General features: G+C 35.7%; 1 protein-coding gene across 2 annotated transcripts in view; it reads right to left on the reverse strand.

The window, feature by feature from the left end:
• FoxP (forkhead box transcription factor P) overlaps positions 1-25,637 on the reverse strand; it is a 60,577-nt gene that overhangs the window by 23,619 nt on the left and 11,321 nt on the right. For both annotated transcript variants that reach the window (XM_028304847.1, XM_028304848.1), the window contains exons 2-3: positions 11,754-11,971; positions 9,578-9,604 (exon numbers count right to left, since the gene is read on the reverse strand). In XM_028304847.1, coding sequence (XP_028160648.1) covers positions 9,578-9,604; positions 11,754-11,801 — 75 coding nt within the window. In that variant the 5' untranslated portion in view covers positions 11,802-11,971. The remainder of the gene's footprint in view (positions 1-9,577; positions 9,605-11,753; positions 11,972-25,637) is intronic.

Raw genomic sequence — 25,637 nt, forward strand, 5'->3', positions numbered from 1 at the left:
ATTTGACGTCACACAGAGGTAGGCATAGCGTTGTTTATAGTACGTAACAATTAATAAAATATTGGCGAGTGTGCATGTCTGTTTCAAAAATTACATGTGGCCCCGCAAGCCACGAGTCTTTGCGTGAAGTATATCAATAATACCATCTTATCCATAGTGTCAATAGTCAATTGAAGTACTATTTTTATGAGCTGTTAAGATGAGACTCTTTCTATAAATTTCGTAGGGCAATATATTGTAATACACTGTATTTGTAATACACTCCAAATGTTTAACTCAATGAAACATCTATTTCAAACCAAGGAAAAAATCGAAATGTTTCAGTTATCGAAAATTATTTGAGCTTAAATGACTGAAAAGAACACACTATTTCTTTCAGAAAAGTTGTGACTTGTAATTACGTAAATTGGCATTGGTGTCAAAACTTGAGTTTGAAGATTGGGATCATCTTACACTGTTCTTTTCTGAGCATGACTTCTATTCAATCATTCTTTGTAACTTTCAAAGCCTCTGTGCTATTTTTAAAGACTTTGTTGAGAGTAAAGGTCAGTATTTTAGCCCTGAAATGCGACTTAATTTTCAATTGACTGTAATATTGATAGTATTTAGTAAGTTTTCAGTTACTTCGTAAGCAACTTGACCTGATGACGTCGTAGTCCCCATCGCCATGCAAAATCTATGGGAGTCGCCTTTTGACAGCTTATAAAAAGTATGTCAATTGACTATGGTGTCCACTAACCCATTTCAAGAGTATCGTTATTAACTTCTTCATTCAATATCACATTTTTCCTTCACAATTTCATCTTTCAATGGTGCTGTTTTAGTATCTCTCAAGCTCAACTAAAAATAAGACTACTGAATTGGTCAATTTCATTTCAAAGTTTTATTTCTTAAGGTTCAAATGCCACTGTTGCCACCTGATAGAAAGTACATACCAACATTTTTAGGATCATTGCATTGTTATTGTTAGGAGAATGTTTAATTTAAGCCTTTTTAAACTGACAGCAAAGAAAAACAAAAAACAAATAAGTGCGACAGAAATTGAGCCCGTGATGGTCAAAAAAGTCGTCTTGCTTTTGTTTTTATTAGTTACAGAGTACAGATTCTAAGCATTATTAGGTACACAAAGGCATAATTAACCAATTATGCCGTTGTGGCTGTCTAGATTCACATAAATAGCTTGAAATATGAAACGAAAACAAAGAAGATTCATCAGCCACTGTCACAAACCCTCGTATCTTTGTACAGTTTGTATTTCTTGGTGAGTTCTTTTACTGTAGCATCCAAAGGCTTGCTCGCTTCTACCTTTGGCCTGATCATCACTTTCCATCAAGTAAGATGAAGGCCATGGGCTTCCCCCGGCCTTAGTTGTAAATAACAAGCATGGATCTTAATAATTAAGCCATATTATGCAGGTATTTTGTTTTGTTTGGAGCATTAGGTACTGTCATCTTCCCAATAAAGTCTTTCGAGTGAATAAAGTACAGTTTCGTTCCCGTAGTCGAATTTTCTAGAAAGTAAGAAGTTCAGCTTCTAAAAAGCGAAATACCTAATTTGAGTTTCCAGATTTTAAATTATTAATGTGGAGAGTTTATACCATGAGTAAGTTGACATACTTTTTATAAGCTGTCAAAACACGATTCTCTCAAAGTTAATGTATGACAAAGAACATTTGCCACAGCTACAGAAATCTTATTATACAAATGAAAACTAAGTTTTTAGGACCAGATTTATGCGTTCTTTTAGAGTTGTGTCTTACAATCATTGTTTATTAGTGTCAACTGCCCATTTCAATTGCACAACGAACGACTGATGTAAGACACTACTTAACTTTCCTAGCTCGCAAATATTTATTACATATCTTGTTTAATGTAAGTATTTGCTGTAACTGATTAAAAAAGAGGCTGAAAAAGGTGACTGAGTTTCTTCCGCCACTTCTTCTCAGCACCAGCCCATATGTTGTCCCGAAGTGGTGGTAGGGCAAGCTGTATTTGTGACGTGTATTAAGCGCAATAGAAAGGACCTAAGTACTGAATAAAAACTTTGACTTTGACATTAGTAGGTATTTGTGTCGAACACAAAGTAATCCTTTTAAAGATACTTCAATCAAATCGACCTTGGCTAACTTTTTTGGGTCACGAAATTCGACACGAACCAAAAGATAATTTATTTACGTACATATTATTATTTATTTTTGTTTTAATAAAGATTATGCTTATCAACACTAACGCAGTGGCAGGTCATTCTGTTAGCACTTAAAAATTGCGGACGATAACAAGTGAAGTGGGTTTTTTAGTTATCTATAAGCATTTGCTATTTAAATATTACACATAAACACGTTATTGAGTAAACACAGATATCTAGTTTTCCTACCTACTTAGGAAACAAAAAACTACATGTTACACGAGTACCTGGTTTGAAATATTATCCTGTATTTTCATAAAACAATGATTAATAAGGTGTATTTATCTAAGAAAGAAAAATAATTTAATTTTAATAATGATCACCTATTTCTTTATCTAAAGGCTCGCGTAGGCGTAGCCCCATTGTCATCGAAATACGAAAAGCATTAAATAGCAGTATTTTAATTTAATTTATTCCAGCCAGTATTTTTTCTACGGTGTAAAAAAGTACGTCACCAGAAACGTGGGATGTAAAAAAAGAAAAACTGGAAGCGCATTTTCGCGGGAAAAGGGGTCTCTTATCAGCTGTCAAAAGTGGCGCTCTAAAGCGGGCGGCTGCGATTGGCGCGCGCTGATGAGCGACGCTACCATTGGCCGCCGAGCGCACATGAGCGACGGGCCACGTGCTTATAAGTTCCACGTTCGAATTTCAAACTTTTCACGGTGCTACGAGCGCGGCTACGGCGACTACGGAGTTTTGAACGTTGATCTTTGTAAAAGGGTTTTATTTGAAAGAAATTATGGCTGACCCTATGAACGATTTATTTAAAATTCATATTTTTGAGAAAAGCACTTAAATAGCTGTCTAAATACTTACGTGAATCCAATGAATTCGTCAATACGTTACACTAAAGTGATTTTCCGATGAAAAATATTTTTTCAAATTGATACTTAAAAATGCAATTAATTTTTCTTCAATACCAAAACTGACGAAAACTCGGCGAAACTTTCGCAAAATTCCCAAAAAACAACAAAATTCACTCACAACGCTTAAAATAAATATAAACAAACACAAAACAACAATAAATAATAACAATTAAACAACAAAACAAAACCTTAACACTGTACAGCGACGAAATCTACCACTCATGAGCACCGCCTCGAATGCAGTTCTGGATGCAAATTATTTACGCGTTGCAATCGGTTGCATTCTATCCAAAATACGTCGAAAACTGGCGAAGAACACTTTTAAAAAACCTCTATAATCGTACGCGGGGTATTTTATTTATAATACAATATATTTGCTTGGAAGGCGCGCGTCTAAACAATACACAACAGTCGTCGACGCGGCGGGAACAACAATGCTAGGGCGAAATAAGCAAGAAATATTTAACTACGACGCGGGGAGGGGCGGGCACTGGCCCTCAGTATTGGCGCTACGGCTGTGGTAGTTATAGTTTACGTGATACACAGCTCAAATACAAATAATATAAACATTACAACGGAGCATGCGCGATGCCCGCAGACAGAGACAACGCGATGACGCGACGCGCTTTCCAACCCAAAAAAACAAGACACAAACCAAAATAAAGGTGTCGCAAATAAAAATACAAGTTCCAAACTATAATCGACATGTAGTGATACCACAAAATCAGCTTTTTTATAGATTAATTTGCATATTTTTGACAGAGAACGCGTCTGTGCGGAAGCGTTGTACGCATGCGTACAAGTCGCTGTGCGAAATGTTATTGATGATGCAAAATGTTTATTTTTTGACGCAACATCGAAGCGAAACGGTCTGTAGACTGTAAAATAATAAATTCCTTTGCTTTGATTAAATACTTTTTATAACAGGCATACAGCCATAAAAAAAAGAAAATTATGAAAATTTGAAAAAGAGCGCGAAAGTGCAAAAAGTTTTCGCGGCATCTGGTATGATTCACGAATGTCGTAACATCATAGTCGAGTAAGTAAGGAAGATAAGAATGTAATCAGTTTTCTGGGAAAGTCTGTGGGGAGTTTGAGCTGGATTTATTTCAATTATAATCCGATATGAACGTATAGCGCGTGCGCGCGGCCGCATTTGCACCGAAGCGTTTGAAAGAGGATGATTCGGAAACGATTTTGCTGTCATATTTTTTTATACTTAGTAACTGCTCAACATCGTTATGACACAGTAAAGATCATAAACTTATAACCTACATACAAACAAAATCACATAGAGCCAAATTGTAAAGTTTGTAATTGTGTATTTGTAAAAAGCGTCTCCTTTCCTAAAGATTCTGTTAGCTATAGGTCAGTTAAAACAAAAAATGTTTAAATTACCCCAAATACACAGATAAATATAATTGCTAAAATGTCTTATTATCTCATAGACTTGTGGGTCAAAGATAAACCCGATAACCCTAACCACTAGTGGGATTTTTCACAAATAATTATGGGAAGTCGCAGTCATAAGTATTAGGCAAGTTAATATATTTTAGAAGATAACCTCTTAGAACATAAAAATACCTACTGTAGGTAGACAAGACGTGGCACTTTTTAATCGAATCGAAAATCGAATCCGTTGTAAGTCCATACAAAAAAAGGCCTTTCGACCATCTTTCGACTTTACATCTACCACGCTTTTCTACTTGTCTAGGGGGGCTGTGTTATAAGGAATGGCTACGATAGAACAGAATGGAATCATACATGTATTTTCAGCATTCAGACTGTGAACGGTGTAAATGCAACCTCCGTCGTAGCAGTAGGCCATTGACATTTTTATTGGGCGATGATTTAACACCTATCGATTCAGCCTCCACTAGTCATCTACCGAGAAAAATTAGAAATTACAGTCTGTTCCACTGAGACAAATCCCTGACCCCAGTTTGAGATAAGCCAGTACTTTCTTGGAGCTAAATTAAATTTGATTCGAATTCAAACGTGATTTTTAGAACGTCACTTTTTGGAAAAGAGGTCTTATTTCGAATAAAGCTTTATACCAGAAGTAGTTCAATAAAATAAAAAAGAAATTACTACACCTGATTCGTTCTATATTCAAATCGAACTGGCCGCACGGTATTGATCGGTCGCGGAAACTTTAAAAACAAAAAAGGCAAAATGGCGCGTGCCTTTTAAAAAAATATTAATTAAGAGTTGAACTATGAGGTTTAATAATACAGGAGGAGGTTGATGAGGGTGGGCGTGACTCCGCCCTCTGAAGAGCGACGCCCAGCGTTGCTTTAAAGCGACCGCCTACCCGAGCGAATAAGAGACGTGGTGCTGTGTCAAAAGTTTATTGACAATAAAATGGCGTCATGAATAGTAATAATCTATGGTCAACGTCATAGAAAAGGCTAAGAATAAGCTAGCATAGGTATTTAATATTATTGGTCTCATAACGTATGTGTTTTAGATTTATCTTTCCTTTGAGAACCGATTGATACAAACAGAATTTTTTAAATAAATGAATATGAAAATGACTATTCAATCTATGGGTAAAGTATTGAAACTTTTTATTTTTGGTCCAAAACTTTTGAGACAAAGCTTCTTGGAAGCTGGATTTGATCGAGAGAATAATTTAATTCTCAGAGCATCTTTTTCGTAAGGATTAAATTATTTTCTCATTTATCTAAGAACATTCTCTTTTATTGATAGTTCTGAGAAAAAATACTAGTATGCTCGACAAAAAATGCTTCTATAGGGCTTTGAATCTTTGTGTTTTGAAGTGCAAACCACTAACTAGTTGGTAAGCTCATTTACCTACGTTATTTTCTTCTATGGAGTATAAACAGTTTTTTTTAAACACAGAATTGTGCTGAAGCCTGAAACGTATTATGTTTTTAGGCGATTGAGATCCTTAGATCAATTAGGAGAAAAAAAAGCTCCTGTTTTGCAGAATGAAATGGTTTCAGTATTTCAGCTTCGCTAATTCAAATTGGAACTTTTTGTTTAGTCGATTCTCTTTTGGCGCAAAAGACAAAATATAGTTGCTCTACCACCATCACTAGATGACCATGACGTCTGATGATTAGAAGACAAAGCGTATGAAACTCGACGCGAAAAGTAAAAATTAGTTAATATTAAACTAATTTTAGACATCCAGCTCTTAAACTATAAACGCTAATGGCGGAGAAATAGCAATAAAGCTCCATAGTCTGCCTCCAACAATAAAACCTTACTGGATTCCCGTTCCACATTAAACTCTACCACCAGCTACTAAGGTTCGAAACTCTTCAGCAAGCTTATTAGTGCTGAAGTGGTAAAACTACCAGGTTTATAGGTTATGTATAGAGGGGGTTCCCCCACTTCCCCCCTTCCTAGGAAGTGCGATGAATACCCAACTAAACTGAACAGAACAAAACCGGGTGGAAATGAGACGATATTGCTGGGAGTGTTGAGGATTTTAATTATGAATGTTTGAGAGGAAGTTTTTGTACGTTTTCTGGCTAAGCTGAGTAAGCACTTTTAGCTTTAATGACTTGATAGAGTAGTTTAATATAGGCATTTTCATCAGCAAATGGTGTTATAACTGTAACAATAGTATCCATAATTCGAGTCACCTGCCATGCCCTACGATTATAGATTCAAATTCTGCAGAAAGTTTTAGCAGTTTTAGGGAACAAAACCGTAACACGAACAAAATAAAAAATCATTACAGGTGAGATACAGGCCAAGAGCTTCCTCGTTGTGGATAAAAAAAATATCGCTTTTTAGGTAGATATTTTGATATTTTTAGCGCAAGACCGTTCGTTCTGGAAATCCTTGTGAACCTCTGTCTAGCTGTTAAGAGCACTTCTGGAAACGTACTAATGTAAGTCTTTGTCCAGCTGTGTACGGCATTTGGTTGAGACGACGACTACGAATGTGCTACGAGTTAGATACTTCATATTTACTTAATAATATTAATTATCTCAATATTTAAACATAGACGCACCTTTTTGCTTATTTCCGTTTCCTGGTTTTTCTTTCCTAGTTTGAATTTTTGTCCAAAATAGATACATATTGCTTTTGTCTAATAATAGTTTAATTAAGTCTTAAACTAGGAGAAGACCGGTCGTCGAGGAAAAGCTTTCTCTTTGGATTAGGCCTTTGTCCAGCAGTTTACGCAATTTAGTTTCCACGAACTTAAATCATAGGAAATTCTTACCTAAGTCTGTCGCCATAACAACAATGTTAACAGCATTGTTGTGTTCCGGCAGTTAGAGGTAAGATAGCCAGTTCCTCCGTGGTTGAGGATTCCGGGTGAAGCTCGCTTCCACCTTCGGCCTGATCGTCACTTACCATCAGGTGAGATACAGGCCAAGAGCTTCCTCGTTGTGGATAAAAAAAAAAAAAAAAAAAAAAAAATTCTCTCATTTCCGGTATGCGAAAGATTGAGGAAGGCTGCACTAAATAGTGACGATTCAACAAAAGGCTTTTATAGCCGAACGGAAAAACAGTTTTATTGTCGTCCCGAGTTTTACACAGATACTGCTTACTGGTGCGATTTGTGGACAACCCTTTTATTGGAAGACTAGCATATGCTCTTGCACTCTTCACGTACGTAGATGTTTGCACATAGTAATTCCACGCTGGAGATTATTTGAACAATTTTTGTAACTATGATGGAAAATTCCAAACTGAAATAAAATTCAGTAGGTAAGTGCTTTTTAAAAGTAAAATTCGATTTTGTTTTGCTTATTTTATACCTACTAAGTTTCAATACATACACTCGTATTCACAAACGATGCTTGCTTAAGTGACGCAGTAAATCGAACGCACAGCGTTGAATAGAGCTCTGTGATTGGGTCATGTATCACCCTGTGCGTCCACGCGCGCTGTGGGACCTAATAGTAATGTTTGTGAATACGGGCGATAGACTCCCTTTTGATATACAAAACTTATAGTAGAGTTGCATTTTAAACAATTCATAAAAAGGCCCCTTTTAAGCTCTACAATGTCCAAAAATTACTCTGAGTGCGTCAAATTTTTTCGTCATTTTGTCTTGTGCCCCTTTAATACTTATTGGCAATAACCGAGCATCACAAAGGGTCTCTCTGTCCTTAGTACCAACCCTTAGAGATTAAGTCAAAGATGTTGCGTCAACAGAAGGGTCAGGTCTGTTTGACCATGTCATTATTCTTAAATACTTGTCTGTTACTGTTCTTATTTAGATGCTAGCTTCTGCCCGTGGCTATGCCCGCGTGAGTGTAGTCATAGAAATACTATATCACGCATGTTCAAAAATAGGGGAAAAAGCTATTTTCTGTCATTTCCCGGGACTCAAACTATCTCTGTAATAAATTTCATCAGAGGCACCAGACAGATATAGATACACTTTCGCGTTTAAAGTATGAATTAGTAGAGTTCGGTACTTCGGTAGAGAACAACTGATCATTTAATGAAGGCTACTGACAACACCACTCTTGTAGCGGAGTTTTGGGCTGACACTTAGTAGGTTTGTTGTCGACACGACAAGAAGAAGAAAAAGTAGAGTTCGGGAAAAGAGGTATATTTTTACCCGTCTGAGGAAATGAGGCTGTTCCCAGTTTCCCCCAGCTGAAACTCTGGTCTAGACAGGATTTACAGCTTAACTGCCAATACACAACAAGTAAAGCCCTTTGTTAATCACAGGGGAATATTAAACTGTCCTTGGTTCGGCGACCAATATAGAGCTAAAAACTGTCAATTTACAGGTGAACTGACGATCTTGTGAAGGTCTTAGGTAGCACCTAGATGTGGACAGTGCAGGACTGATCATTAGGGAAATTCTTTGCCCAGCAGTGGACGTTTTTTTCATTGAAACGAACTATCTTTTGCAATCTACATAATATGATTGTTTATCTTATATGCAGATAGTCAGCTTAACTTGTATGTAAATAACATAATAATTTGGCAATTCAGTGAATCAGCAATCACGTCATTTTAACTGACTCATACAACTCTATATGTTATACTCGATGTGACCTTCTCACCTTCAAGATTAAGTTTCATGAGATCTACTTGTGTAGAATACATTTTTATTACGGTTAGTAATAAAATAATCGTAAATGATTTGCGGCGGGATGACAACTCCATAGAACGACTGGTCGTCCAGGGAAAAGTCGAAGGAACCCGATCGCGTGGCAGGTCACCAATGCGCTGGACTGGACCGACCAAGTGAAAGCAGCAGTAGGAGACGGCGTATGTGACTGCACCAGACAGTCTGCCAATAGAGAGAGATGGAGGGAGATCGTGCGGAGAGTTGTATCCGCCTCTACAACCGATGTGAACAACGCCTCAACGTGACAATATGGATTTAAATAAATAATGAATCTTTTCACAGTATGATGAAGATGATACATACATTTACCCACCGCCCTAGTGTTATTGAAAACATTTTTTTAATAGTGATCTCAAATGTTTTAGAAACCTGTCAAATAGCCGATTTTGTGAGAAGTCTCTACTTTTTTCTTATTAATAATATTCATAACTGTAACAGATGAACTTACCAGTAAATGTAGCTGCACCATTGGTCTCTGAAACAATCAGAATTTTCACATAATTACGATTTGTAAAAGCGTGTATTTGTAAAGACATCCCGTTTTTTGCATGAACTATTTTGTACGGGATCCCGTTTAATAACGTTCACACGAACACCCTGTTTGCAGTGTCTTATTTTGAATTTCAATGTCACATTTTGTGTTCACTTACACGACAGTCCAGTTGCGGGATCATGCTTTATTAGATCCTGCTTAACGGGCCCGTTTGTTTAAATGGACCTCTGACATGAATGCTTAAAATAATTCTCATAGGACTGCTTTAATTCCAATTTCACTATTAAAGTTAAATGTTACATAATTTGAAGTTAGTTAATTAATAAACAAACAATATTGATTAATCAAATGAAAACAATATTGAATGCCTTATCAGGTACGCACGTACTTGTGAATTGATGATAATTTTTATGAGCTAAATAGTTGTTTATGTTTGCCTCTCTTATCTTAATTGCAGAGGCCTTCTTTCTAGCAAAAGGCGACTGTTTGTACAATATAAAAAGTTATATTAATTCAAATATTCCATAAAAATTTGCTGTTCTTGCTTGCTAATGAGGCAGATTACTGAAAGCAAAAATTTTATAATTTTTTAGGCTTTTCGATGCAGCCCTTCGCAATACATTTACAATATTTCTTAGGGTTTTCGAGGCTGGCTTTTTTGCCAGGCAGGCATTACATTAAATCCGTACCTATAGGTGAGTTCTTTCGTGATTTTATTATTATTGATTATTTACTGTAGTAACTGACTTCTTGCAATAAGCAGACGATCTTCGAACCTTGATTATTATTTTACACCATACGAATTTTAGATTGTTAGGTCTTAAAATGAAACTAAAGGTTGCAGTTACGTATCTACTTGGGCTTAAATTTTTTAGAAAAAATATTCCGTTTCTGTCGACGTCATGAACAGAGAGACACTTCTTGCTTTAAAATGTTGAAGCAGCCTTATTCTCATTTCAAAATTTAAAAAAAATACTTTGTTTTCGAATTCGTTTTTTTGTTTATAATAATCTTTGAAAGCAGTCATTTGTTTAGGAACGGCTCTTCTCGGTTGTTTCGAGTTTACGTTTTACAAAATGTTGTTTGAAAACATTCGTCGGTTGCGATAAAATTGTTTTTAATTTTAATTAAAGTTGCTGCCACGTTTCTTGGGGCATCATGCCAGAATCTGTAGTGGCATTCTTCGCTAATTACCGTTTTATTTACGTTGATGTTATGTAAAGGATCTGAACCGATGACATAGTGCTGTTAAACCGTTTTGGGTTCGGTTCCCGATTATGACAAATTAAAATGCGATATTTTCTGACTTATGTCTATATGTAAAAACTTTTATATACCAACATTGGAGCAATAAAGAATTTGAATTTGAATTTGAATTTATGACTTTGCGATTTTCTTAAGATTGTGATAATTAATCTTATATTATAAGCAAGCAAAGTATTCCTGCATGATAAAAGTGAGTTAAGCTTGTTGTGATTTTTTTCTTTGACGTAGATACCTAGGGCACCTGAGCAGCTCTAAAATCTGACACCATTATTGCCCCAGTAATGCTCCCATGGTCTATAGCACCATAACCAACGAAATTCAGTGAAGGTTGTGTTATTTCAACGCAATGAAAAATTTTAAGTTCAAAGCTAAAGCATCTTTCGCCTAGGGAAAAGCAAAGAGATTTTCTTGCCTAAGCCCAGCAGTGGGTCAAAATCTACAAAAATATATCGTCACTGTTTTGACGCATTCCCAAAACACCCTCCCGTACCAGGGCTGATCATCAAAATATGTTTTCGTCGGAAATCGCCTTGTCACGCGATGATATTGCCTTCAATTTCATCCTCCGATAAGGGATAATTTGTTTTTATTTGAGGAGGAAGCGTCTAAAGATTTTGTTAGAGCCTTTGAGCTTCTGAATGGTATTTTTAAAATGAATAAAAGCAAATGTTAGCATTCTCAAGTCTAGTTATTTGCTGAGACTATTGAGTTGATTTCAACATACAAAAGAACATATTTTTGCGCGTTAAATATTTCCACCTCAACATAATTTGATAGCAGATAATGTCTGACTTGGAGTAGGGTCTTTCGAAAACCGCATTTTTTATATTAAATGAGATTTTATTCTATTCTATTCTACACTCACCGAGTCATCTATGTAGTCGACATCCTCTTCGTCCCGTTGGAGACACATCCAGATTTCACTAATCTTTCCGATTTTAAAACACTAGCACTCGATCATCTGATCCTTTTCATCGACAAAAGTTTGCAACAGTTTATAATATAGGGCCTATGAACGCACCCTGCGGCACACCTCGCGCTGCGACGACTGAAGGCGGCCGCTTCGATTGTTTTGAATACAATCTGTAACAGAAGAAAAAACAATAATAAGCCAACACTCACGTGTTATGTTTACGTTTGTTTGCGAGGGTTCCGTCGCGAACGACGTTGTCTAAGGCTTAACTTAAGTCTATTTTATTAATAGCTTAATAGTTTGTATTTTTCGAGAGGGAGAAAGAGGGAGAAATTAACATTTCACTTAGTATTTTTACTTAAGACTAAGGACTTTCCCTTTGTCATCTCTTTTTTGTACACGACCTAAATTAGACAACAACTTACAATAGGAGAGTTCAGGCAGTTTGATTGCTAGAAAGCGTCCTCCGGAAGTTCGTAAAACAGGTTTTAATATTAATTAATATTTGTGAATCTTAACAAAGTAAGGAAGGAGCAATGCAAGTCGGTAGTCTTAGTCTAGTTTTCTTTGTACACATTCGTCTTTTTAAGATACAGAACCTTGGGAATTGAAACACGCTTCTGCTTGAATTTTTCTACGATAGTCGACATTATAAGCAACTGATATTTTAAAAATATTGTCCAGCAATCTAAGTCTATGACTAATTTCAGTTGCCACTCTACATTTGCCTATTCACCTTAGCTATCCAGCTGCAAATTAAACTTTAATGAGAAGTCTTTAAGTTGGTATTAGCTCGTAATAAAGATGATTATAAGATGTTCTGGTTATCAATGCTATGTCAGTAAGGGCACCTGAAGCCACCGGACTGAAAGTAAATATTTTGTTATTGTCAGAGCCTAGCTAAGCTAGGCATAACGTAAACTTTTCAGCTATGCGTTAGTTTATATTTAGAAATAGATAAGAAAGTGCGAGGTTTCTTTGCATTTTGAAAGAGTTACACATTTTCTAATTCAATTAATGCACGTCGTATTTGGTTAATGAACTATTTTATTATCATTAACCATTAAGCTGTTAATTTAGAGTGATAAAACACTACGAACAATACTAGTTCAAAATACTGATAAATATTTAATTAACTTGAAGTAAAGAATAATTTAAATTACGTTTTTATACGTGTAATAGGTTTGTAGAGACGACTTTTACTAAAAAGTTAATAAAGGTCAATCGATAAACGTTATCATAATATTTGCTGTTTGTCACGCACTACGTGTTTGCAATACAATAATAAATATCTGCTCTTATCAATCACCCCCTACGTTAATACATAACGTAAAATTAAATAAAACAAAAATAGAGCATAACATGATAGTATAATTTAACTCCATCTATGTTAAACCGTCTGAACTAACTTGCAGATGGAAATTACAAGCACCGTTCAGCGCCATCTGCCGAAAGTAACCTGTAGCTTTGTTTTTTCGTCGTCACGCCTGTTGCATACGGCGGTATTGTTTACACAACACAAAAGACCCCTGTTTGTTTTTCGCTAGACGTTTCCTGGTTGGTTTTGTGTGTGTGCGTGTGTGTTTTAACAGCCGCTCGCGAGGACGGCACACAAAATGTTGTTGTTTGCTCGCCCCGCCAGCCAATAAATTCTCTGTCTGAATTGAGGAGGTATTTACGCGTAATGACGATGCTCGTAATGAGCTGCGATTTGAATCGATACGAGCATGATATGTCAAAGATAATCGTTCACGTAAAACTGTAAAGCAACAAACTTTCGACAAGATTGCGAATCTTCCAAAATTCTAGGAGCTTTCCAAGGACGTGCTTTCGGACCATTATTATAAAACTAATTTTGATAGAGTTTTCGCAGTTTTAAAACTCTACATTGACCCCAACGACAATGTCGACAATACTTATAGTAAATGTCATCAATTGAACTTCAGTTAAAACAATTAGATTACGTTTACTGTTGAGGATTCTAATAATAAACATAGTTACATAAATCGTCATTGGCATTTGGATAACCAAACTCATAAAAAATTATAATAAAAATAAACTTTTTAAAAACAAGCTTTTATTCTGAATTTCGAAAGCTTGTATCGCGCATGGAATTTATGCCTCTTTTTCTCTGTTTGCGCTACAAGCTTTCGAAATTCAGAATAAAAGCTTGTTTTTAAAAAGTTTATTTTTATTATAATTTTATTTTACACTTTTTAATTATATCTTAATCTCAGGACATTGGACATTAACACTAAAGTGCTCGAAAAGACAAATCCAACGAACCCAAACTCGATGAGTTTCCGCCGTTTTGTTTAGGAGTTCCTATGGCCACCTCCCGACTCCATCATCAGACCAGCTCAATGGTACCATAATATTGCATTGTCATCGTACTTACATAAGTATACCAAATTTCAGCTCGATCGGTTGAGGAGAACTGGTCTTAAATTCAGTTGCAAGATTTGTCCCACACATACTAACAAGTGAAGTCAATATAAAGCTTGTAAAAATTGACACGATTGTGCATAAAATTTAGGTGTGAAGGCAAAAACGATACCGGAATTTAAAAAAATAGATGAAACTAATGCAGCCATCGCAAGAATTTGTCCCTCCAATTTGGAATTCGACTTAAATTAATTAAATTAACAAAAATTGTGACTTAATGAGAAGTTTAGTTTTTAATAAGCATTTTATTGGACGACCCTTTAGAAATGTGAAGAAAAAAGCAAATATTTACGCATAGTCCTCGGAATTTTATGAAATACCAGAGTGAGACGTTCAATGTTTATGGCGGGATGTAATTGTTTCTATTTCTTAATAAGCTAAACAATTTACAAAAACATCTCGACGACCATTAAAGGGCAGGTGCTCTGCTTCGTATAAATGGTCAAGACATGCCGGCGGAACGTCAGTTTTTGTCTTGTGTGGTTCAAATTAAAAATTTTAACTTTGCAAGCTGAGGATTCTTTGACAAATTTTGTGAAGATCATATTTGGAATTTAGGACATTTATTTATTTATTTAAGGACAACCAACAAAACATACACCATACATTCACAGTCTATATATATAAGTCGTGTTAGTTACACCACTTATAACTCAAGAACGGCTGAACCGATTTAGCTGAAAATTGTCAGGGAGGTAGTTTAGAGTCAGGAGAAGGACATAGGATACTTTTTATCCCGTTCGAAATAAAAAAAAAGTCTGCTTATTTATTGCCATTAAGGCGGAACAAAGTTCGCCGGGTCAGCTAGTTTCCTTATAAATCAATTAAGCTAAGGTGTATTATACTAAGTTCATGAAGTTATGTAGTAATTTAGAGTTGCAAATTTAATGTAGTATTTTAGGCAGAGCAATAGAAATTGCTTTGAAATACCTCCATAGATTGTTATGTTTTTCTGATTATGAGTGGTTTTACATTCTATTTATTGTTTCGATGCTTACAGCTCAAACTCCATAAATTGGAAATTCTTCAGGCAATAACGTAATTTTCACGTTTTACTTCCGAATCTTGAAAATTTGGCATTGCACTACATTAGTTTGTTTTAGGAGTATCTCACTATTCCAGTAAACTGCTGTCTTCTAAAAGACTATCCAACAATCAACAATCCTACCTGGTAAATACCAGGTCAATAACTTTTGACCTCGAATAATGATCTAAAAATTATGATTTCATAACTCAAACCGTTCCGCTTAGAGCTATAAGTACAAACTTACAGATAACTAATCTCTTACTTAACTCGGTTTCACATGAATACAATTTGTACGTATGTATGTACGTATAAAAGTGGTTAAGAAAGCCGAGTATTTTCCCATACTTCATTGTTTTACGCTAACTGATGTCGGCACAAACAAATTGCGCAACTCTATTGCTATCTGATTAACACTATAAGTAAGACATTTACGCTAATATTGTGAACTAACACAGGTTTGTTTCATACTTCTTGGTTTGTAATTATTACAAGTATTATATTGAATTGAGTTGTCTTGTTACAGGCTTAAGTCGCTGACATAGCCCGACGGATTAGCAAGCTGAAGCGGCAATGAACAGGGCACATAGTACACAAAACTGACGGCCGATGGGGCAGAAAGTTCTGGAGTGGAGGCCACGTACCGTAAAGCGCAGTGTAATACGTCCACCCACAAGGTGGACCAACGACCTCATCATAAAGGTAGCAGGAAGGCGCTGGATGCAGGCCGCTACCAGTCGGTCATTATGGAAATCATTGGGGGAGACCTATGTTCAGCAGTTGACGTCTTATGACTGAAATGATGATGTCTTGTCATATTGAAATTGACCCTTTAAGTCGAAGATTATTAAAAGTAATTCAATCAGTTCTCTCGTCTTTATTATCATATAGTTATGCTATTGCAAATTAATTACAATCATTATCTTTAATAAATACATGCCCATCATCGTCATTAATTAGTGTTCCTAAAATAGCTTTAAGTATATTTTTTATCTCATGTTAGGAAGGAACATAATAATGATAAAACTGTAGATACCTACTATTAATTTTAATGATTACGTGTCCATTCATTCATTCATCAGACTTAAAAGCCGTGATACAAGATGTGTGAAACATTACAGAGTTGCTCATTGGTTTCTTAGAAATGGCCGACAAAATTTTCTTGATAAAAATCTTTTGTACGAACGTGACATTCCCCTAAATTCAAAAATAACTCTTCTTAGTAGACGTACTCAATTGAAACGTAAGCTGAAAGTTAATTGGATTGTAATGGATATTTTTAATCAGATCTAGTTCGAAAATTCCTGGAACCATTTACCTACTAATTGAATGTTATTTGGTTACTTGCTTAGGATGATAGCATTTTAAATTATTTATAAACTTTTTTGTGTTTATTTTTATTTTTGTTCATATAATCTGGAACTAGATTTACCTACCTAAGTACTTACTACATAATATTCATTAATTACGATACTTTAGTTTATTACTTTAGTAGTTATTGGCAAATTCTAAGCTATTTTTAAACTTTTTTGTTTTCCTTCAATTTTATTTTGTGCATTACTATTATCAATTTTGTGTGTATCTACGTCATTTTAGCTCGTATTTATCAATTCTGCGACATTACCAACGTCATAATCGTCGTTATCTTACTGAAAAGAGGGTTTTGCTAAATAAAGCTCCTGGTTTTCCATCTTCTTCATAAAATCGTCAGGGAACATAACAAAGCAGAAAGTAAGCTAGGCTAAGAAATTCATTTTGCTGCTTGAAGATTGCAGCTGCGGAAAACCTATTAATTACAGCTTCTTTATTGCTACCTACTGACTGACTTATAGAAGACATTTTATACAGCAAAATTGATTTATATTACTCATAGGTCATTTCCATAAAAATTTCTACACCTACTTGCATTCTATCGACGTCGTATGCTGTTCTTTTTTTTTATCCACACTGAGGAAGCTCTTGGCCTGTATCTCACCTGATGGTAAGTGATGATCTGTAATTCTAATTGTCGCGTTTCCAGTTGTGTGCTAAGTTACAATAGAATTATTACGTTTACTTCTCAGAGTTGCTGACCTGACCTGGAGGTCGAAGGTCAGGTCCTAGCATCAGATATTTGAGCCTTTTATACTGTTGATGAAACCGTGGTTTAGTGGTTAGAGATTGGACCCTCAAGCAGAAAGCTCTGGGTTTGAATCCTAGAAGGGATACAAGTGGTTGAAGATTGGACTCTCGATCAGGAAGTCCTGGGATCCAATCTTAGAAGGGGCACAATCTGAAAAGTCTAAATGAATTTTCAAATGTTTCTTTCCAGTTTAACTAGAATACTTATTAGGTATTATGGGAATCAACTTAAAGATTCTGTCACTCATTCAAGAAGTCATTCTGTGTTTCAAAGAAGAATATAGTGATGAACATAAATGATAATACATAGTATAACAAAAACCAAATAAAAATATTTGAATGAAAAACATCGCAATATAACGAAAAATAATGTTGTCTTCATTGATTGTCGCATTAAACTCGACAATTTCAGATAAAACGTGATTAAAAGTAAACAATAACATCACACCACCATTGTGACATAATAAGTGAGTGCTCACTTATATCACTAACACCCGTATTCACAAACGATGCTTGCTTGAGTGAAGCAGCAACGCTATGCGAAGTCAAACGCACAGCGTTGATTATTATAGAGCTCTGTAGGTATATTCAATTGCAAATAATCACTTTGTCGATAAGTTAGTACGAGTAAGTGTAAACTAGCGTATTTCGTAGTGGTTACCGACAAAAAATGATTAATATATGAAAATAAGTAGTAGGTGTACCAAATGCGATACAATAATACTACTATCATCAATATTATCACGGAGTAGGTACTTACTCGGGAAATCGTGTTCCAAAAATTGTTTTTCAGCTTAGCTATTTATTCATAGAGTCCACTAGTGATCTAAGCCTACCCCAATACGCTCTATTTTGACTTTAAAGGTTTTTCCCAAGTTTACCAGCCGCCTGGATTCAAAATCAAAAAATCAAAATCAAAAATATTTATTCAATTTAGACCACAAGTGGCACTTATGAACGTCAATAGAAAATAATAAAAAAAAAAGGTAGCCCTTATGGGGCACTTTACATGTCTCCTTATCTTTTGGGCCCTACCAGCACTTCGAGACAAACATATGGCAAGTTCTGAGAAGAAACGCCGGAACAAACTCAGTCACTACTTAATTAGTCCTGTTAAGATAATTCCTGGCAATAGCCAGGAATTATCTAACGGTAAGAATAGTACATCAAATATGTGCAGACTTAACTGACCACGCATCCTTGTCATCAATATAGTCTCGAACCTTGTATTACCCTTTGGACATAAGGGTATTTTTATATGTATCTTAAATTTGTTTATTGGCAATTCGACAAGGTTGTGTGGTTGTGTGATTCAGGCAGCACAGGTCCGGTCGTTATGGAAATCCTTGGGGGATGCCTTTGTCCAGCAGTGGGACATCATTTGGCTGAAACGAACGAGCTTTTTCCATCTTCCATTACCCTAGCCTTTTTCGAGTATCATGAGAAATGTAGGCCAAGCTTCATCGTTATGGAAAAAAAACATCACCGCGTTATAGATATAATAAATATGCATTAAGTAATTACTCTAGCATACCTACAACTTTCTATAAACAAGGTTACTGGTAAAAAAACAACTGCTGCCACAATTTAATTAGATTCCACTTTAATCAAATGTATTAAGCAGCATTTTTTATTTATTTGAACGTTGGTTGGTAGAAGCCTTCTTGGTGGACATTCGATTTCAACCAAAGACGTCTATGCTGGACAAAGGCTCTCAAGAATTTCCATGACGATTAGTCCCGTGCTGCCTAAATCCAGGCGCAATCCTTCTATTTTATTATGATTACTACAATCTGCTGCAGAAAAACCTATATTATTATGTAGACCTATGCAAAAAATATAGAGCCAATATCATCTCCATAATTCTTTCAAGGACTTCCAGACGTTTAGGAAAATATGCAAAAAAACTAATTTCGGTAAACATGTTTTACGCAAACAAAAAAATAACAAATAAGCAAAAATCCGCCATCATTTTGAAGCAAAACTATTATTTTGTAAGAAAACAATGCAAATAAACATGTCCTTGCTTGTTTTTGAATAAAAAAAACATGTAAATATTCGTAAAACAACAATTGCTAATTAATTTGTATACGTACGAAAAAAACAGCCACATACGTTTAACTTTTTAAGGTACGTAAAAACTTAACAAAAAGGATCCATGTAACCATGACTTTTTAGTACCTATCCAGAAGTTGTGAAAAAAAATTGACACAAAATTCATTTATTTTTGCAAATAGGCTTTTAAAAAGCGCTTTTACACGTCCCAATATTAACCCTACCACTGCTTCGGGACAATAAATGACACGCTGCACGTGTATGCTGGTTACGGGACTATTCCTAGTTCTCATTTCCACCGCTGCAACTCCTGTGTAGCCAGGATCTACAGTTTGACCGCCAATAAAAACCCAACCAGTAGGCCTAAGATGCGCGCCGCGATAAGCGGTTATCACGCCTTTTTATCGATTTAACCCATACATTTTGACGTCGATAAAAGTTTTCACGGCGCGCATCTTAGGCCTACAGGAAAGTTTGTGGAATCCCAAGGATACCTAACTGTCTTGGAACTCGCAAGGAATTGAATCAGAAGAATTAGGTGTAGTTTGAAATATAATTTCGACTTCCTAAAAAATATTTGTTTAAAAACGAACGAGAACGGCTCCTCAAAGCTAACAGTAGTATTTGACAAAATTGTATTTGCTTTTCAATTGAAATCGTTACTTTTTGGAACCGTTACCAAGTGCTTGGTAAACCCACGCAAACCGTACGTAAGTTTAGACACGAGAAGACTTTATTTTAAGTTAATTTATTTTATTTTTGCATAAGTACCTTCTTCCGGTACAATATTGAAAGAGCCAGTACTTATATTAATTGATATTTCAAAAGTTTATCAAGCAATGTAGATTAAGAGAGCCAGCCTCTACCTAAACTACTACCTAGTTCATAGTACAATACGAGTATACCTGTGTAGAGTTAAAAATATGTAAGTTAAAAAAAAAGCTTACGACTTATTTATTTATTTAAAATCTTTATTGGTGGTAGTGGTACAACAAAGGACTTAGGTCTTCAAAAACTTTTGCAAACTCTATGTAATTAAGATATTGAAAAACAAAATGCTCTTTTGAAATGTTCTGTTCACTAATAAACTCTTAATAGTGAACAGAACAGACGATTATAATAGTCTTATTATAGTCGTCGCCGTAGTATATTTGATAGAAATAAAAGAGTTAGATGAGTAGTCTTTCCTACAGACTTTAAATCGATTTCTTTGCAAGTAGTACCAACCTCCAACTTATAACTAGGGCTTGCAATATCGGATAGTTTTCAACTCCGGAACTGATTTCCGATATTGGGCACTCAACTCCGGAATTCCGGTTCTAGTTCCGGAGTTGGATAAAAAAAGAAAGCGCCTCCCGACAAACACGTACACGTATGTGGCCTTCACTTCAGAACCTTTCCCCATCGGCCGTCTGTTCTACGTACTATGTGCCCTGCCCATTGCTACTTTAGCTTGCTAATCCGATCGCTATATGTCAGGCGACTTTAATTCGTTTACGAATCTCCTCATTCCTGGTTCGGTCTCGAAAAGAAACACCGAGCATAGCACTCTCCATACCATGGTGTGCAACTTTGAGCTTATTATAAGGCCTATAGTAAGAGGCCACGTTTCCGAACCGTATGTCATCACTACTGGTAACACACACTGATTGTAGACTTTCGTCTTTATGCACTGAGGTGTTTTGGTCGAAATGATGTTATGTAGTTTCCCGAACGCTGCCCAGCCGAGTTGAATTCGACGTATTAATACATTTCCCTGCCTCACAGCTCCCTGCAGAGGAATCGCCCTCGTGCTCAGCCAGGCTCAAAGACCTTCTCATAGTCTAAGAACGCCAGGCATATAGGCAAGTTAGACTCTTCGATCTTCTGTATAACCTGCCGTAGCGTATACAGGGTGACAGGAAAAGCGATACATTCCTTAATAGGGGTTAAAGTAGAGCTTATTTGCAGTCATTTAAGTCATATGACACCATGTCCGAAACTTGTTCATTTCCAAGTTATTCAAGATTTAAGTATTTTTTTAAAAATCTCCCGTTTTTATGTTAAAATGTACCCTTGTAATGAAGAATACGGAATAATGTTAATTTTTTTGTTGTATTCGTACAGCTAAACAATAGGATTAACATTTTAAATTAAAATTTGCAAGAAAGAATCGTCATTACTCAAGTTAAAGCTAAAAAACCATGTATCATTTTGCAAAAATATTATGTTTTAGGTAAATAAACGAAGAATTTCCAAGAAAAAATGTATGGAATGTTGCGTACAAATTACAGAATTTAGTTCCTTGATTCATTAGCTATTCAAAAAGGTACAGGTGTTTAACAAATACTACATCATTATTTTTTTATTTGAATTTAAACGTCTAGTAGATACTCTCATAAAAAAAATAATAAATAAAAAAGTCACACTAACAACTATTCTTGGGTCTCAATAAATGAAAAACTTAGTATTTTATCTATTGTATTGAATAACTTGGAAATGAACAAGTTTCGGACATGGTGTCATATGACTTAAATGACTGCAAATAAGCTCTACTTTAACCCCTATCAAGGAATGTATCGCTTTTCCTGTCACCCTGTAGATGCAGTATATGGTAGTGTAAACTTTTCGATAACCGGCTTCCTCGAGAAGCTATGTCATCGAACCTACGCGCGAGACTATTCGTGATGGCTCTCAAAAACAGCTTGTAGACATGACTCAGAGTCAGAACCCAGATGGGTCTGTAACTCCATGACTTTTACCCCTTTCTTGAAGAAAAACACCACCAAGCCTTTGTTCCGTGCCTCTGGCATTATTCCCTGGAGTAAGACGGAGATACAGTCTCTGAAGGACTTTCAGTATCGGCTTATCACTCGCCGCGTTCAGAAGCTCCGAGGTTATTCCGTCATCACCCGGTGCCTTGTTGTTCTTTAGCTGTTTGAGAACCATCCTAATCTCGTAAGGGCTGATGTCCGGGATATCTTCGGTATAGTGTCGAGTTAGCTTAGCTCTTGAAACTGTCCTGTGGCTGAGCTATTAACAGGTTTGGTGACCGAGGTATAATATAGCTGTCCATAAAAACTTTTCGATCTCACCCAGAATCCTCAGGTTTTGTTGAATTTACACTATCATTCGCTGTCTTCAGCTGGCTTTGCCCATTAGAGTTGTCTCTAGCGAACATTTTGGATCTTTTGTTCCGCTCTATTGTCTCTTTAATTATCCCAACTAATATTATAAATGCGAAAGTAACTCTGTCTGTCTGTCTGTTACGCTTTCCCGCTTAAACCTCGCAACCGATTTTGATGAAATTTGGCATAGAGATAGTTTGAGTCCCGGGAAAGAACATAGGATAGTTTTTATCCCGGTTTTTGAAACAGGGACGCGCGCGATAAAGTTTTTCTGTGACAGACAAAATTCCACGCGGGCGAAGCCGCGGGCGGAAAGCTAGTTAGTAATAAAGTTGCGAATACATAATATCTCAAGGACTTCCTTATCTAAGGACCTATTTAGAGACTTTAACGTTTTGAAAACTTAAAATAATTTATGAAAAATTTCAATATCGGAATACGATATTGGCTTCAGTTCCGGAGTTGAAACATCGGAAAAAATCTATCCGAAATTCCGGAGTTACGAAATTCCGGAATTCCGGTATTCAAGCCCTACTTATAACTCTATTCGACCAAGCCCAAGCACTATCTATGTAAACCGACATTGTATACTCAACAGATATAGAACAAACGAAAAACACACCCAGAGAGACAACAAACAGTTTAGGCAAGCTAGCAACAAAAGTATGACTATTTTTTACCTCACACAGCTCTTGTGTGTGTGTGTGCAAGTGTGGGTGTAGGCGTGACGGCCGATAGCGTTATCGGGCTCGAGCCTTGCAAAAATACACAACAAACATGTACAGTATATGGCGAGAAATCAGATACGGCGGAAAGTGCCGAAAATTTTCGATTAATTACGCAGTTATCAATTTTAATTTAATTATTTCACTTCTGATGGAGATTGGGGGTCCAAAGACAATTAACTGTAACTTTATAATGATCTGATTTCATATCAAGTTTACAAGCAGTTCTGCTTTAGGTACCACAAATTCTGTCATCATCATTTAATTTTCTGACGAATATAATATTCTTCGAATTAATAGACTTTCTTGCACTGCTTCTTCTCAGCACTGGCCCATTTATTGTCCCGAAGCAGTGGTAGAGTTAATACTGGGACGTGTAAAAGTGCTTTTTAAAAGCCTACTTGCATAAATGAGTTTTATGATTTTCTGTCTGTCTTCAATGAGGTACGATCTGAAACCTTCAGAAACCTGGTTCTGGTACCTCTAATATAGCTTATTAGAGGTACCGGTTATTTGCCTCCAATCTTTGGAACATGGAGAATCTTGACCTTCAATTAAAAGCTCTACGTGTAATTTCTAATGATTAATGAGTTTTTTAGTTTTTAATTGACAGCCGCAAAGAATTTCAAATCGTATGAAAACTTTTGCTGCCGGACACGCCCACTGTTTGCCAATATGTTATTATATGTTTATTATTTTCTGAACATAGCCAGTTACCATTTTATTTATCAATAGGTAAAAATTATCTCTATATTTTAACTGAAAATCATAAACAATACAATATAAACGCGAAATACGAGTACCACTCACTGATTAATCACGCAATCTCAGAAACTAATGATTTCTACTGCTGGACACAAAAGCCTCCCCCAAGGATTTCCACTAATAGCGGTCCTGCGTCGCCCGCATCCAGGTACCTCCCGCGACCTTCACCAGATCGTCGGTCGATCTCAAAAACTAACACCTACAAACTTGAAATTTGGCTGGTAGGTTCCTTACAGTGTGTAGGCATCCACTAAGAACGTATTTTATGAAACTCCACCCCTAAGGAGGTAAAACCGAGTCCACGCGTACGAAGTCGCTAGTGTTAGGTACTATAATTTTGATTTTTAGCATACTAATCTTATCACCTTTCTATCATCTGCATAATGTTTGTGTCTGTCCCGATGCTTAGCGATAAATAACTGGGTAATGTAAACAGTACTCGGCCTTTCGGTCCAAAAATCTAGATTTTTGCGATAACACTGCGTGCGCTAATATTTTTATTGTTTATAAAACAGTGCGATAAGTACGATAATGTAAGGTGCAGCGATATGTATGAAAAATATAGAACTTACATTAAAATGCTCAATGAAATTGGATTTTTTCTTTGACAATATCTTGTCTAATTACTGACTATACAAACTAACGGAGCTAATAAGTGTTGATTAAGTAAAATAATAGCACTATTAAATTGCTAATCGAAGCAACAATACCTACATTTAATCATGTTTAAGCAACATAAATTAGAATTGCACGAAGTAAACAATTAATTATTTCAGTTAATAATAGAATTAGGTAAATAGCGAAACAAAATCGCAAACCGGTTTATCTCCAAAACTCGCGTTTACCAGTTCAGTGTGTACGAAATTGCGCCTTCCTACTGATAAAACAAAACAACCTAAATAATGTGCGGCCTCGAAATCTAAATAAACGACTATCAGCTATGCTTCCGACCTCCTTTGCCTTCCTAAACATTCGAACTGGCACGCACGTTTTAAATTTCGCGAAAAATAAATTACACAACTTTTTTTTCATCTGTCAAATTGAAAAAGTATTTATTAAATACTGTGTTAGAACCTTCATTGTGTCATAATGACTGAATGATTTTCATCCTGTCTGCGCTACTATACAGTAAATAAATTAGTGAAAATGACAAAGTAGTTGAAGACTTTCTTAAAACAACTTGTTAGCACTTTTTTAATTTTCACGAAAAATAAAAGGCTGAATGATTTTCGTCCTTCGCAGTTATAGGTACGGTGAATTAGCAATGAAAAATAGTTGAAGACTTTTTTGTTTCTTGAATCTATTTTTTTCTTTTTGGAGGAAATGAATTACTTAAAAGTTGAGTTGGTAACTAAGTTTTTGAGTGCTAAAAGGACCTTGCATTTTAAAGACGAACTTTTTCGTTGACGTTTTTATTTTTATATTCTGCTTATTTTTGGACTCATTTGCATCAATTTAAGCTACTCTCATGAAAATACATTAATATCCTGAATATTATATTTTCAGCAGTTTCAGTCAAAAAGGAGTACCTACCTAGTTAATATATTTTTGCAATAGCAATTTTATTGATATACCTACATTTTTATTTATTGAC

Source organism: Ostrinia furnacalis, unplaced genomic scaffold, assembly GCF_004193835.3.
Source record: "Ostrinia furnacalis isolate ACB-3 unplaced genomic scaffold, ASM419383v2 OfSCF1535, whole genome shotgun sequence".
NCBI classification, from domain to species: domain Eukaryota; kingdom Metazoa; phylum Arthropoda; class Insecta; order Lepidoptera; family Crambidae; genus Ostrinia; species Ostrinia furnacalis.